At 33.6% G+C, this 17,635-nt stretch overlaps 1 protein-coding gene across 3 annotated transcripts in view; it reads right to left on the bottom strand.

The window, feature by feature from the left end:
• CDH9 (cadherin 9) overlaps positions 1-17,635 on the bottom strand; it is an 88,374-nt gene that overhangs the window by 26,094 nt on the left and 44,645 nt on the right. For all 3 annotated transcript variants that reach the window (XM_047074246.1, XM_047074255.1, XM_047074261.1), the window contains exon 2: positions 6,468-6,762. In XM_047074246.1, the coding sequence (XP_046930202.1) occupies positions 6,468-6,762 (295 nt within the window). The remainder of the gene's footprint in view (positions 1-6,467; positions 6,763-17,635) is intronic.

The following is a 17,635-nucleotide window of genomic DNA, read 5'->3' as shown; positions in this document are numbered from 1 at the left end:
GGTCATGTGGTGTGTTAGATGATGGTACATGTTCAAAGAAATGTGTTGAAATGATGCTGCCTCAAAAAAACAACAACAACAACAAACAAAACACTTCTCTTTTTCATTTTTTTAAAAATTTAAATACCCCGTAATTTTATTGTTTGAGCTATCTGAGAAAAAAATCAGCAACCTATTTTATCACAAAAATGAATAAAATGGACAAATGCACTGCACTTTTAGTTGACCAAAAATATTGTGAGGAACAATTTTTCACTGAATACAATGTGCATGCAATTTTCAATTAATGCATTTCTTGCTTACTGGAAATGTATATTCAAAGATAAAACCAGTATTGGTAACATCCAGGTTGCTTTTTACCCTGATAAATTAAATGTATATTATACATAGAATAAAAAATAGAGGGACCCTGCTTTCATGGGGAAAAAATGGCATAAAATTGACCTGTAATTTTGTGTGTGTGTAAGATATAAATGATTATTAAGCATCTGGGCCTCCCTTTAAAATATAGTTAACACAGTCATATATGATTACATCTATTGATATGCTACATATTATTTGCTGCACATAAGTAAATCAGTAGATATTTCCCCCCAAATTAAGAAAGTATAGATTTTGTCACATGCAATACTATAATTTAACACTACTCTGTTTAATTTTATTTTCTGAAACTTAAACCACTGTCTTTTAACTGTATCACATTTTTTTATATTTAAAAGATAAAAAGGTTTTAAAGGGGCTAAACATAATGCCGTATATTAATGGGCTTTTCTGATATCTCACTAATCGCTATAAAGATTCAAAGCATGGTTGTAAAACTACTATTGATTAAAGCCTACCATGTATCTCTTGGGCAAAATGAATTTGTATGACATTTTCTAGTATACTACATAGAATTTTCTGAAGTTTGACTCTGATTCTACCTAGATTGTGAAATTCTTTAGGACAGGGCAAATTCCATATTGGCCATATCACTTACTTTAAAACCCCCATACGTTACACACTCAGAACTGGTCTAATTTAGTTGTAATGAATGTTTCTCAAAATTTGCATGTATATGCTTAAAAATTATTAATTGTATGTTAAGATTATACTAACAGCTCATTTCCCATCAATGTATCTGAATACTAACACAGGAATCTAGCAGCATTCGTTTTTATGTTTTTTTTTTTTCAAAATTAATTAGCATAGAACTTGAGTTCTTTCTCTTGAGGCCTCTGTTTCCTCAGCTGCAACAGAATTGATATGTTCTGCAAGAAGACACAGTACAACTCACTCGTCCATCCTAGGGGTACTCCTTTGTCATTCAAAGAACACTCACTCATGTCCTAGCCAGACCAAGGCAAAAATAATAGTGAAATTATAATATAATATGTATAATACAATAGAATACAATAATGTTTGTAAGTTCAACTAAAGTGTTTTTCTGGCTTATATTGAATTTTTAAATTTAATTTTATGTGAACATATATTAGTGAGAATAATAATTATTTTCATACTTGAGGATTATTTGAAACATGAATTATTAAGTGTAATCAGTATTCTAAATGTAAGTAGTGAATTCATCAATTTCATGACCGGTATTTTCCTAACCAGTTTCATTTTTCTTTTACTGTGGGTATAATTTCATAGCGAAAACAGGTAAAAACACTTCTCTATACCTTTTGACACTTTTAATAATGTATTTTGCTGTTAAATTTGTTTTCTATTGTTTGCTTTTTATTGTAGGTATGTGATCTTTGAACATATCCAAAAATACTTGACCTAAAAAAGAAAAAAATAATTCAATCTAAATAATAAAAATCAATTTTGTAATGTAACTAAAATGTTAAAAACACTCATATAAACTACGATCTGTTCTTGTAGAATCATGGTAATGATTAGGAATGCTGATAAACACTGATAAACACTGACAGCTTAATACTATGATATTTATAACAGCAGAATGAAAAAAGAGAAGTACCTAATGTGTTGGACATTAGGGAATGGAGAGTTGTACTTTTTTTTTCAGAAATGCAATGACTTATTATCAGTTAGTACTATTTAGCAATAAAATTAGAAGGTGGTTTTTGTGTTTTTTGTACCAATTTCGTAAATATGTGTTTATAAAGATGAATTAAAAGATTTTGATTTTTATCTCCCTCTGAATTTTCTGAAATACTTATAATTTTCATTTGCTCTCAAATAATCTAAATATTTTACTTTTATATTAAACAAAGATTAAGAAATTATAGTGAAGCTTAAATGACAAATGTATCATATGACATGACATTTGTCGTATCATGATAAATTTATTTGCAGGCTTTGTCCTGTATGATGTAATCTCTCCAAAGGCAGGGGCCTGTCTGGTCTTATTCAGATTTTAACTGAAGCCCAGCATGGTTTCCAGCAGAAAGTCATAATGAGAGTGTACGTTTATAGACTGTAAGGTAGACGAGGCAGAATACCCAGCCCTTAATTTGTATCATTACTTTATTCTTATGATTAGCATAAGATATAGGCCTTGAGACATATAGAAGTGTCTCATGGTCACCTGGTAGGTGACAGAGATGGGATGCATCCTAGACAATCTGAGGAAAGAAACACCACTCTAAATTCTTTACTAAGTGGCTTGTCTGGCATTATGGCTGTGATTAGACACGTTATTGAATCCACAGGTAGTGAATGCTAAGAAAGGGCTTGGGTTAAGTCATAAAGGGTTCATTGATGAGTTATATGTGCCAACTGTGAAAACTGCAAAAGGATTTCTTGTTGAAGTGATGGTATTGGAGAGGAACTGGGTAAGTTTTTGAGAGACCAGTATGGTGAACTACCCAGTCAATGAGAAAAAAGTTGGGCTCTGCTATAAATATTAAAATCAATGCATCCCATTTTCCTTCATTATATATCCTTAAATATTGTCCAGATTGTGTGTTCTGATCAGAAGATGCTAATGCATTTAAGATTTCAACAATTAATTAGAGTCTTGTAATTTTAACTAAAAAGTGATTCTGAGCAACACAATGCGTATGGTTTTGACAGAAGGAAGTAGGGGCAGAGAGATAGAGCAAGGAGAGGAGTTGGTGTGAGAGAAACAGGAGAGACAACTCGGACAAAAATAAATAGGAAGAAAGGGACAGTATCGAGGAGACCATTAGGGGGTATTTTGGGGAGAAGGGTAGGATAATAATAAAGAAATTTCATTTTATTTTAGAAGACTTTATTTACCCCCAAAGTTAATGGTAGTAGTTTTTTAGCTCTGGTTTAAGTGAAAATCACTAATATAAGGAAGATAATATTAGAATTAAATGACTGTGCATTACTTCATTTATAGAAGCACTTTTTGTTGTCTGATTATGCACGGGCTTTAACTATTAGTTTAAGATCATCCTTTAGTTTTTCTCTGCAATTGATTATTTATATCAGTAAAAGCATAGAAATAACATCTACAAAATTATAGTGAGTTAATATTTATTTTCCCTTAAAACAGGATTACTTATGACAAAAGAACCGTATAATTTAAAAATATAAAATTTATGGACTTTATTTAGACATGTTTTATATATTAACAGGTCTAAAATCTTAATGCAAAATGCACTCACTCCCTTTCCTCTTATTTGGATTTAATTTTAATGAGGGGGCATTTGAATTAAGAGATAAAAACTTAAAAAATGTTGCTTTTGAGGAATTACTAAGAATCTAATAAAATTGGAAGTGTTCCAAACTATGTTTTGCATAATAAGCATAACTATTTTACAGTGGGGACAAATAGTAAGGCATTAAAATTATCCAGCTTTCCCTGCATTTATTAAACATTGTTTTTCTGTTTACAATAGTATAGTAATAAACTATGTTTTGGGGCAAGCCAGTTTAATTCTTTTGGGCTCATTTTTACTTATTTATTAAAATAAGTGCTTAAATCAAATATAGTGTCTTCTATGTGTGTGTATAATAGGTACATTTATATTTAAAACTAGATACACATACAAAGTCTATCGTTGGGCCAAACAGGAAGCAATTAATACAGTGATGTCAATCTTAGTACTAATAATAACTATCCTCCATAAATAGGATCAAGATCTATCTGTAACTTTTAAATCCTCTTTTATTAATATGAAAAGCTGCAACCAGAGCCATACATCTCTATGTTGTTGTTGTTGTTGTTTTTCTGTTTTGTTGGAATTCTAGGCACAGAGGCAATAAAATTGACAATTACCCAAATTCTCATTTAACAAAAAATAATGTTTATTTATTTTTGAGAGAGAAAGAGAGACAGAGCAGGGGAGGGGTAGAGAGTGAGGGAGACACAGAATCTGAAGCAGGCTCTGGGTTGTGATCTGTCAGCACAGAGCCTGACGTGAGGCTCGAACTCACAGACTGAGAGATCATGACCTGAGCCAAAGATAGCTGCTTAACCATCTGAGCCACCCAGGTACCCCACCAAATACGCATTTTTAAGACTGCAACAATAAGAAATTGTGCTGCCCATAATTTAAAGTTTATATAAATATAGATTGCCTTACGGGAAGGGCTTTTTGCACAAAATAATCTATAAGCCTTCTTCCATGTATAAACTTATATATTCTGTATTTTATGGTATGGAATGAGCAAAGATTTTTTTAAATAAAATATGCAAGTGCTTACTCTCGTCCTGATATTATTATGTATTTGATAAATATTAATGTAACCTAGATGAGATAGAATATGTTTGAATTAGATAAATGATCAGAATATACAGAATAAGATATAATATCCCATTAAATAGCACAAAATAATATGGGAGAAAATGCAGGTATCTGAGTTTAAATATAAATAGTCTCTGATAAATAAGTATTCTGGTTTTTAAAATGAGTTAATTGAGTTAATTCTTTGAAAACTTTAAAAGTTATTCAACTATAAATCAGTTATTATCAAAATGTGTCTTATTCAAATATCTGTCATCCAAATTATACTTTTTATTCCTGTATGTATATCAAATCTATTTCCAGAAGGATAAGTGACAGTTTTTGTACTATTTGTCAAAATACCTGGTAAAATAACATATATGCAGGATAAACAATAATGTGTTATAAAGGTTAAAGGGTGTTACCAGAAAACCAAACTACTTTAGAATACTCATCAACAGGCAGTTGAAATGGAAAGTATGATTTTAGATGTATCTTCATCTCAAATATAAGCCCATAAAGACATCATCATATGTATCTACATTATCCCACTGGTCGACCTATATGGATCAGTCCAGTACTTCCACGGATCTATACCAAGCTAACATATTTTAAAATATTAAAGAAAACACAGCAACTCATATTTCATCCTAGGCTGTATGATTTCCTAGGACTCCTGTCTAATTTGATAACTCTCTTTCATATTATTGGAATGAATACCTAAAAGATAAGAGAACTGCCTCTTTTCTCAGATGGATGAGATTTCATTTGAGGTGAAAAGAAATAACTTCTTTGCAAACCCCTGGTTCTTCTGTCTAGATGACACACATAGTTAAGAAACATCTTATATCATTTCACTCAGCAAAGGTGGTTATAATTTTGTTTTCCTCATAAAAAACTATTTTAGACTGAAACATGTACTAATTGTAATAATGTCAAAGTTAATCACTGAACAATGATTTTGAAATAATATCCAACTACATAGTATCAAATTTTGAAAATCAGTTGTGCATATTTTGGATACTATAGCAAGTTTATATCACTTCTTTTTAAATATGTAATGACTTAATAGCTCTTATTTCATTAAGACATCTAAACATACACACACAGATAAATTACATAATAACAAATGTTTTTTAAAATTGTAGGCAGCCCTAAAAAAAATGAAACAATTATTTTCAGTTTGCATGATAAACTATTATTTGGTAGTAGAACACAACTAAAATAATATTAAAAGGCTTGGAATATTGTTATTAGGCTACCAGGTTATTTGATCTTAATTCAGCTGCTTAATCATTCAGAATCCTGGCTCCTAATTAACAGAATGGGGATTTAAAGTTCTATTTCCCATGCTTTCCACATGAAGTTGTTTCAATGATCAAATGAGACGACCAAAAGAAATTTGTCAAATGCAAGTATTAGTTGTTATGCAAAATAATGCAAGCAAAACTGTCCAAAACTGCTGACACTATTTGATATCCCTTTTTTATTTCAAGCAGAAATACATTCATCTTGACTGCTATTTGAATAGCAGTTGAGTAGAGGTGAAGGTGTTGGTAGAAATGCAATGGAATAACTGCTCTCATTAATCATATTGTTAGATCATATTTTTAGATATCATTTTGGGTATAAGGTACACCATGGCAGGAATCATTGAAATATATACAATTGAAAATAATTAGAAGTGAGACAGTTAAAACTAAATAGTAGTTTTCAGTTATAGTTCTCATCTTGAAAGAACCATATATGGTAACTGTATGTCCATAATTATTACCTTAGCAAACAAATAAAAATGTTAGTTTACATGGATTAACATATACCTACCGACTCCAGACATTTCAGGAACACTGGCAGTGTATAAGTCTTTTGTGAATTTTGGTTCATTGTCATTGATATCATGGATTTTAATAATAAATTCAGATTCCGGCTCCACCTGCCGCCCAGTCTTTCTGTCTATAGCCTTGGCACGAAGAATGTATAGGGATTTTTCTTCTCTGTCTAATTTCTTTGCAGCATGAATATCTCCTGTATTTTCATCTATAACGAACAGACTGCCAGCCCCATCTCCTGTTAATATGTATTTTAAATTTCCATCTCCTTTATCTTGGTCAGTGTGAAGCTTCAGAGAGGCAGAAAAGAAAAGTTCTATAAATACATGCATTGCTATTACAGAAAAAAATTAATTTTGGCACATATCAACTCTTCACATAATGTCATTAAAACAACGATCACAGTTGTTATCTTAATTTTCAGGTGAGACTACTAAACATTCCAGTTTTATCATTCTCAAAAATTTTAAATAATTACATCTATACATCATAGGGGACTAAATTTACAATGAAATAAAAATGAATAATATATCTTTTGAAACACAGTGTTGAATGATTCAAAGATTTAAACTGTGACACATTAACAAGAAAAAACAAAACATCCATAAACCTAGAGCTTGAGTATAAAATAGTGACATACTCCTGGTTACATTTAATATCACTAAACTAAGAGATGATGTGAGACGTTTTGAACTTTTCATGATAAGTTTAGAATATATACCATAACTGCAAACTGATTTTACCTCTCGTCAGTAAAATATTTGTAGATTCAGAGGCTCTGTCTTCAGAGAAACCAGAGGGATGGAATTTTATTTCAAAGATTCTTCTCTATATGATTTTGGGAGAGTACACTTTCAACCAGGATATCCTTAGTTTTTTTGTTTGTTTGTTTGTTTGTTTGTTTGGAAATTGACATATTTTATAGACTTCTTTAAAATTCAATTGATATAAAAAACACAGGGCTTTTCCACTGGCTGTATACATATTTTTTCGTAAATTATTTTTCTTCTGATACATAACCAACTAAAAAATAGACATTTTAATGTAGGAGGCAGTCTACTGAGTACTTAAAACAGACAAACAGATCATGTATTCACAGAAATTTAGATTTGGAAAAAATCTTGACATTTTTTCAAACCTAACACTGTTCTGAAACTTGAGTCTTAATTAGCCTGTCCCCTAGAAGACAACTATGTTGTCTTCTATCATATATCCCAAAATTCCCATTACTTCCTGGCTCCACCTATTTCTGTATCCCATTCTATCTTTGAATTATTTGACTTTTTAAATAGTTTTTTTATGGTAGCCAAAATAAGAAACTTGGGATGCATATTTTACTCTTCTTTACTTTTAATCTCAATGCCAAAATAATCATATGCAGTCTTCTCTGCAACCCCTTCCCGACCCATCTATATGTCTCCATCCTCTGGCTATCACCCTGGTTTTGTCCTTCATCGTACCTTATCTGGACCACTGTAGCAATCTCCTAATTAATGTCTGCCACCCCTCGCAGTCTATTCCAAAGAGTTTTCCATTATAAAGGTGATTTTTCTTTTCTTTTTTAAAATAATTTTAAAAAATGTTTATTTATTTTTGCGAGAGAGAAAGCATGATCAGGGGAGGGGCAGAGAGAGAAGGAGACAGAGGATCCAAAGTGGGCTCTGTACTGACAGCCTGATATGGAGCTCGAACTCACTAACCTTGAGATCATGATGTGAGCTGAAGTTGGACACAACCAACTGAGCCATGCGGGTGCCCCAGGGAGGTGATTTTCAATGTCACAAATCTGGTCATGTTACCTCTTAGCTTAAAAATCTTCAACAAGGTACAGGGCAAGAGAAACATAAATCTAAAGTCTTACAAACCTGGGTTATACTCATGCAAATTTTTGTGTTCTATTGGGCAAATGTGTGTGTGTGTGTGTGTATGTGTGCATGTGTGTTTAATCTAAGCCTGTTCTATTAAAAAGACATAATATTCTTTACAAAAATAATCTTTACTTTTATTATTCTAATTTTTTGGACTCTATCGCCTTATTTATACATCTTCCATAATCTTATCCTCATCTCCAGATACATCACTGCCACCTGTACCCACTTCGTTACCATTCTGTACCAACCAATTATATTGTTTTGCCTTGTTCTATCTTCTTCATTTCTCAGAGAATACTGTTCCAGTTTTTATTCTTGATGTTTGCATATTTTCCTCTTACCCTTTAACACCCTTTCTCTTCTCTGCATTGTCTCCTAATTAAACATTTATCATATCTCATTTAAAATCAGGATGACTTTTCCTACTCTCTAGATTAGAACACATATGGTCAGTTAATCTTTAACAAAGCAGGAAAGAATATCCAATGGGTAAAATACAGTCTCTTCAACAAATGGTGTTGGGAAAACTGGACAGCAAAATGCAAAAGGATGAAGCTAGACAACTTTCTTACACCATACATAAAAATATTGAAAATGGATTAAGGCCCTAAATATGAGACCTGAAACCATAAAAATCCTAGAGGAGAACACAGGCAGTAACTTCTTTACATGGGCCATAAAAGTTGCTATGATACGTCACTAGAGGCAAGGGAAACAAAAGCAAACATGAACTAGTGGAACTTTATCAAGATCAAAAGCTTCTGCACAATGAAGGAAACAATCAACAAAACTAAAAAGCAGCCTACAGAATGGGAGAAAAGATATTTGCAAATGACTTCCGTGATAAAGGGTTAATATGCAATATATATAAAAAACTCTACACCCCCCCAAAATAATCCGATTAAAACCAGCAGAAGACACGAATAGACATCTTCCCAAAGAAGACATGCAGATAACTAACAGACACATGAAAAGATGCTCAACATCACTGATCATCAGGGAAATACAAATCAAAACTACAATGAGATATCATCTCACACCTATCAGAATGGCTAAAATCAACAACACAGGAAACAACAGGTGTTGGCGAAGATGCAGAGAAAGGGGAACCCTCTTGCACTGCTGGTGGGAATGAAAACTGGTGCAGTCACTCTGGAAAACAGCATGGAGTTTCCTCAACAAGCTAAAATAGAGCCATCCTACAATCCAGCAACTGCCTACTAGGTATTTACCCAAAGGATACAAAAATACTAATTTGAGGGAATACATGCACTCTGAAATTTAAAGCAGCGTGATCAATAATAGCCAAATTATGGAAAAAGCCCAAATGTTCATGTCTATTGATGAATGGATAAAGAAGTGACATATATAATATATGTGTGTATGTGTGTGTGTGTGTGTGTACTCACACACACACATAGTTATATAGTTATATAGTTATATAGTTATATAGTTATATATATATATAGTTATATATATATATATAGTTATATAGTTATATATAAAATATTACACAGCCATAAAAAGAATAAAATCTTGCCATTTGCAACAATGTGGATAGAGCTAGAGAGTATTATGCTGAGCAAAATAAGTCAGTTATAGAAAGACAAATACCATATGATTTCACTCATTTGTAGAATTTAAGAAACAAAACAAAAGAACATGGGTGAGGTGTGGGGGAAAGAAAGGAAAGCCAAGAAACAGACTCTTAACTGTAAGGAACAAAGTGATGGTTACCAGAGGGGAAGTGTGTGGGGGGGATGGATGAAATGGGTGATAGGGATTAAGGAGGGCACTGTGTTGAGAATAGGGTGTTGTATGTAAGAGTTGAATCACTAAATTCTAATCCTGAAGCTAACATTACACTGTATGTTAACTAATTGGAAATTAAATCAAAACTGGAGAAAAACAACGTCAATGGAAATTTTACATATATACACATGAATACAAAGTATTTTTTATTTTTTTGTATATCATTCCTTTTTAGTTTTCCATGTATTTAACATAATTCCAATATGTCAACTTAAAAAAAAATAGCCAGGTATTTTATTAGAAAAATGAGTCTATTCAGGAAGAGAAGAACTCTAATTCAGGACAAGCAAACTGTGGCAAGCTATAAGCAAATCTGAGAAAAAGTGACGGTCAGCTTTTGTTAGGTTTTAGGAGGAAATTGAGGAAGATTGTTTTTTAAACAAAAGTTCATTGGAGAAGAATAAAATTTTGAGGTTGTGGCTGCTTCTCATTGGCTGCAAGTGCTTATTAGTGTATTGTTGCTGGGGCAGAGAGAGATCTTCCTTCTTTTTGCAGGTTATGTAGGCTGCAACCAGTGGTACATTGGGATATATACTTATATTTATATTTATATTCATATATTCATATTCATATTCATGTTTATTTATTTTGAAAGAGAGCGAGAGCACAAATGGGGGAGAGGCAGAGAGAAGGAGAGACAGAATCCCAAGCAGCCTCTGCACCATCAGAGCAGAGCCTGATGTGGGACTTTAACTCATGAACTGTGAGATTATGACTTAAGTAGAGATCGAGAGTAAGATGCTTAACCCACTGGGCCACCCAGCTGCCCCAGGAGTTATATTTTTATATCTTACTTAGATTCAAATACCAATGGAAACCACTCACTTTTCAAACATTTCTCCTCATTTAAAGTATTTTGAAGGCTGAAAAAATATTCAGACAAACATGGTAATCATAACCACTACAATTTTCTCTGAATGATTTTATATTTGATTTTAAAAATTTCAAGGAAACTTCAGTATTAAAATTATGCTGCTTGGACTGAATATGGTGTCCAGAGAGAAATTAAAATAGTAATGGAACTACAAAATTTTCAGAATAAGTTTGTGGTCTGAAAATATTGAATTTTAATTACAAAATGAAATATTTGCAACAGAATTATATTTTAGTCATTCCTATATTGAAATCATAATTTAGATTTACATCCTATTCCTATCCGTTCTAATGTCTGCCATGATACTTTATGTGTACTCTTTATTCTCTTAATTTAAAATGCCATAAGAAAATAAAATAAACTACCATTTTAAAAGAATTATGTCACATAAAATCAAGCACATATTTTAAAGCAGTGTCTTTAATTTACAATTTCATTTTAAGAATGAAAACACAATATTTATTATCTGGTGTAATCTAACAAAAACAAAAGATGCTATATTAAAATACTGGATTTTTCCATCATGTACATTATTAATTTTCAATTACACCCTTAGAGTTGATAGAAATCAATAGCAAAACCTATTATAACGTAAGTATAATATCTTCTATATGGAATCAATACTCAGCAATTTTATAGGATCAATGAAAATAAAGTAGAAATCTTATGACTATTGCTTATCTATTATAGAACAAAGCCCACATAAAATTCCTGAAGAAATATGAGTACCAAAATATAGTTATTTTCTTCAGATCTCAATGTACCAAGTAGTCCTCCCCCCCTGGAAATAACTTACTTGCCTCTTTTAAACTTGAATAAAACCATGATAGCACAATAAATCCTAAATAATGTTTTAAAATGCTAGCTATTATTGTACAACAGTATCATGTTTTGTACAAAATCAACAGTATCATAATTTTGCCAGCTACAGTTGTTTTTAGAAATTTGAAAAATTTAAATGTACATGCAAAATAAGCTAAAAATTTAAATTATATAGATGCGTATATAGATAGGAAGAAGTCTACTAAGTTCTCCCTTGATCTATAAAAGCAGAAGAGTTCAAGATCAAAAAAACAAAAGACTAACTTGAAGGTAAAAACAAGAGTCATGACTCCTCAGTCCATCTCCAGACTTGAGCCAGTTAACAGACCCAGACCCTTTGAATGAAAGGGATGCTCAAGTCTTCTTGAGGAAGGTCCCCAGTACATGCCTGAACATTCATACTATTAGTCTTTCTCCTGGCCTTCCACAAATGGGCCTATGCCTTTTACCAAGGTAACTGTGTGCTGGATAAAAAGGAAGTAATCAGACACCTGAGGAGTCCTGGACACAAGCTCTGAATTCTCATTCACTCCAGGAAACCCAAATCAGTGTGATCTGCCAACCAGAGTAGAGGTATGAGGAAGGCAGGTGATTGATGGAGTTTTACCTGACATCTGTCTAATAGTGGGCCCAGTGGGATCCTAAATCCATTCCGTAGTAAAAGATAAATTGCTGTATCTTCCCCATCCTCCAACCAAAACAGAAGCCCAATACCTCGTGGTCTTTGGAGGTAGAGTATTTTTCATTTGGATATGTTATTTCTATCCATTTACTGAAACACCTGAAAAGCTGCTAGTTTTGAGTGGGGCCCAGCACCTGAGAAGATAGGATGATTTGGTCCGTGTATACAAGTCAATCTCTTTCCTCAGCCAGTTTTGTCGTTTCCTAATGGGCTCATGAACAAAGCGGCCATGGTGGCAGCAGTGGAAGTTATACATGTGTTTAACAACTTGAACATCCACTGACTAAGGACCATCTGGCTACAGTTACTGTTGAATGCCCAATGTGCAAGCAGTAGAGACCAACACTGAGCCTCCAATATGGTGCCATTTCCTTGGGTGATCATCCAGCTTCCTGATAACTAGTCAATTACACAGGAATGCTTCCATCCTGAAAGGTATGATGCTGTTATTTTGTTTTGTTTTGTTTTAAGCTTATTTATTTATTTTGAGAGATACAGAGAGCATGAACAGGAAAGGGGTAAAGAGTGACAGGAATAGAGAGAATCCCAAGCAGGTTCTACGCTGCCAACACAGAGCCTGACATGGGGCTCGAACTCACAAGACTGTGAGATCATGACCTGAGCTAAAGCCAAGAGTTGGACATTTAACCTATTGAGCTACCCAGGTGCGTTGGGACAATGTTTTTGTTTTTTTTTAATTATTATTACTATTATTATTGCTACTATTATTACTCCTGGAATAGACACTTACACTGGATATGTATTTGCCTTCCCTGCACACAGTGATTCTGCCAAAATTACCATCCATAGACTTACAGCATGTCTTAATGGTATTCCATACAATATTAGTTCTGATCAAGCAAATCACTTCACAGTGAAACAAGTGCAACAATAAGTAAATACTCTTGGGATTCACTGGTTTTACCATGGTCCATGGTCCACATCATCCTGAAGCAGTTGATTTGGCACAATGATGGAATGGCCTTTAGAAGACTCTGTTACTATGACAGCTAGGTGCTGATGCCTTGCAGAGCTGGGGTGAGTTTATCTTGAAGGCTACATATGCTCTGAATCAGCATCCAACAAATGGTGTTCTTTCAGGATTCACAGGTCCAAGAATTAAGGAGTGGAAATGGGAGAGGCATCTTTCACTATTACCCCTAGTAACCCACTAGCAAAATTTTTATTCCCTGTTCCTGAGACCTTATGTTATGCTGGCCTACAGTTCTTAGTTCTAGAGAGATGGGGAAATTTTTCCACCAGGAGACAAAAAAAATAATTTCATTGAATTGTAAGCTAAGATTTTGGACTCCTCATGCCTCTAAATCAATAGGAAAATAATAGAGTTATTGTATTGCCAAAGTGATTGGTTCTGACTATAATGGGGAAATGGAGGCAAGGAGCAGTACTTGGAATACAAGAGATCCCTTAGAGTGTCTCTTAGTATTACTATGCCCTGTGATTAAGATCAATGAAAAACTATAACAACCCAGTCCATAAAAGACTACTAGTGTTCCAGACCCTTCAGGAATCAAGGTTTGAATCACCCCGCCAGAGAAAGAGCCATAACCAGATTAGGTGCTTCCTGAAGGCAAAGGGAATACAGACTGGGTAGTGGAGGAAAGCAGTTACAAATACCAGTTATTTGTTAGTTACAGAATGTGTCTAGTTATAGAATGACTCATTGTCATGAGTACTTACTCCTTATTTTGTTATGAATACAGTGTGTTTTTTATAAACAAATTTCTTTGTTTTTTCCCATCTTTTTCCTTTATCATATAACATAAGATACATGAACTTGTTATCACAGTATTTAAATGTTATTAATTTTACATTATTGTATTTATGTTACAAGATACCAAGGAGAAGAATACACATCGCTAAAGGACTATACCTCTTCTGGAAAGGGGTTAGTGTAATCCCAGTTGTGTGCAGAATAGTTGTATTCTGTTAGGCAGAATTATGACCTTGTTATTGTCTTTCTTTGAGATTAGCATGACTTAAGGAGATATGTGTGAGTGCCAAGTTAAGAAGAAGTGGCCTTATCATGGTTAATTTTATGTGTCAGATTGTGGCATTGGATTCCCAGATCTTTGGTTAAACATTATTCTGAGTGTATCTGAGGGTGTTTCTGGATGAGATTAATATTGTAATTGATGGGCCAGGTAAAGCAGGTTACTCTCCCCATTTTAAGTATGAATCATCCAATCCATTGAAAACCTGAGAAACAGAATTTGCTTTCTCTGCCTGACTGTGTTTGAGCTGGGACATTGATCTTCTCCTGCCTTTAGACTCAGACCGGAACGTAACACTTTCAGGTCTTCAGACTCCCAGTGAAACTATGTCATTGATTCTCCTGAATCTATAGCTTACCAACTGCAGATCTTGAGACTTCCCAGCCTCCATAATCATATAAACCAATTTCTTATAATATATATCTATATATATTATATAAAACAAATATATATATGTATACATGTATATGTATGTATGTATATACATATATATGTATGTATATATGTATATGTATATATATGTATATGTATGTATATACATATATATGTATGTATATATGTATATATATGTGTATATATATGTGTATATATATATATATATATATATACACATATATATATACACATCCTGTAGACGACTACAATTGAAGGCAAAATTTGCAAAATCCAAGCAAATTTATTCCTAATCCATTTTCTTTTAGGAATGTAAGAGTTTTTTGATTACTTGCTTGTTTTAAATTTTGTTTTGGGGCGCCTGGGTGGCGCAGTCGGTTAAGCGTCCGACTTCAGCCAGGTCACGATCTCGCGGTCCGTGAGTTCGAGCCCCGCGTCAGGCTCTGGGCTGATGGCTCAGAGCCTGGAGCCTGTTTCCGATTCTGTGTCTCCCTCTCTCTCTGCCCCTCCCCCGTTCATGCTCTGTCTCTCTCTGTCCCAAAAATAAATAAAAACGTTGAAAAAAAAATTTAAATAAATTTTGTTTAAAGTGTTTATTTTTATTTATTTATTTTGCACACGCACATGCAAAAGAGAAAAAGAGGAAGGAGAGAGAGAGAGAGACAGAGAGATGGGGGGGAGAGAGAGAGAGAGAGAGAGAGAGAGAGAGAATAAGGAGAAGGGGAGAGGGAGAGAGAGAAACTCCACACCCAGCATGGAGCCTGATGCGGGGCTCCATCTCCCAACCAGGAGATAATGACCTGAGCAGAGAGCAAGAGTAGGGTGCTGAACCAACTGAGCCACCAGGAGCCCCTGCTTAACATGTTTTTAGTTTCAAAAGTATGGTATATCGTCCAACTCTTATTATCAACAATCTTCACATATTCCTAAAAAATATATATGTGGAATTTTCTAACTGTTCAGTTTTTAAAGAGGAATGATATAAGAGCTATAGCTGACAGTTACTAAAAATAATGATTAATAATACTTCTGATGTCTTAATAATGTTAAAATATATGTCCAATATATTAAAAATAGTGTGTTGTGCAGCAGTCTTCAAGGCAGATTTTTCTTCTTTATTTCAGATAAATTGAATTATCTTTAAATTTACTTGTATTAAGTATTGGGTTTATAACTAATATATTAATACACAGTTTTGGGTAAATGAAAATTAAATATAAGACCACTGATATGCAATGTAGTTATGCCATAAAGATTTCCAGTTTTGACTAAAGAAGCATTATCTGGACAGACCCTCTCATAGTAAGCAACTAAAAATCTGGACAAACTACATGAAGTCGCTGTTTTTAGGAATTACACAACAGAAGGGAAGGAACAAAATGAGTTATAAATTCATTCTACCAGTTTGCCTGGGAAAAATTTTACTGTAGGGATGTGGAGTATGTACAGAGAGTGGCAAATCTGCCGGGCAGAGAAAAACAGGGATGGGAATTCAGGGCTGTTACTGTGTGGCACCGATTTGCTAGACAGGATACAAAGGGGCGAGAGCCACACAGTGCTCCAGTCAGAGCATCTGTGTAAATATGGTAGAATCACATAGTGTACATGTCCACAGAGGCTTAGCATAGAAAATTTCTGGGGATCTAAAATTTTAATAGAGAATTTCACCGATTACAAAGAATGGGAAGAGAGGAGTTTGGGCACAGCCAGAATGGTGCAGTCTTAACTGAATGTTGTGGGTGTTAAGAATTGAGAAAAGCCATGCCTTGGGAGAAACAACTGTGTCTATGAGTGAAGAATACATCCTAAGAAAAAAAATACAGAGGGTGCCTTGATGGCTCAGTCAGTAGAGCATGTGACTCTTGATCTTGGGGTTGTAAGTTCAAACCCCACATTGGGTATAGAGCTTACTTAAAAAAATCGACAGGATTTAATAAAACTTAAAAAATGAAAATTCTTTAAAAATAGACAAACTAAAATGGACCCATTCAAACAGTTCTCAAAACAATGTTTGACAAGAAGACTGTATCATCTACAATTCCCAGAATATAGTAATATAGTAGTATATATCAATTACTAAGTTCTAGGAAAATGTGTTTTTAAATATACATTTAATATATATATATGTTAATATATATTTAATATATATGTTTACATATACATGTGTGTATATATATACATATATATGTGTGTGTGTGTGTGTATATATATATATATATATATATATCTCCAATGGAAACAGAAACACAGACAATCCCAATATGTGAGCTACTAACAGACATACATGTAATTGGAATAATGTTCATGCACTTACAGTTGCAAAAGGGAGAAAAGAATATGACAGAGAATATTTTTTTTTTAATTTTTTTTTTCAACATTTATTTATTTTTGGGACAGAGAGAGACAGAGCATGAACGGGGGAGGGGCAGAGAGAGAGGGAGACACAGAATCGGAAACAGGCTCCAGGCTCTGAGCCATCAGCCCAGAGCCCGACGCGGGGCTCGAACTCACGGACCGCGAGATCGTGACCTGGCTGAAGTCGGACGCTTAACCGACTGCGCCACCCAGGCGCCCCAAGAGAATATTTTTTAAGAGATAATGGTAAAAAAAATCTTAAAAGCATCCAAGGAATAAACATAAGTTTAGGTTAAAAAATATAACAAGAAAGACAGCTGATTTCATATTAGAAATTAT

Source organism: Lynx rufus, unplaced genomic scaffold (genome assembly GCF_022079265.1).
Source record: "Lynx rufus isolate CCGP_SWC_20201006 ecotype Redwood Valley unplaced genomic scaffold, mLynRuf1.p SCAF_1, whole genome shotgun sequence".
Classification (NCBI taxonomy): domain Eukaryota; kingdom Metazoa; phylum Chordata; class Mammalia; order Carnivora; family Felidae; genus Lynx; species Lynx rufus.
This window is presented reverse-complemented; position numbering and strand designations above follow the sequence as displayed.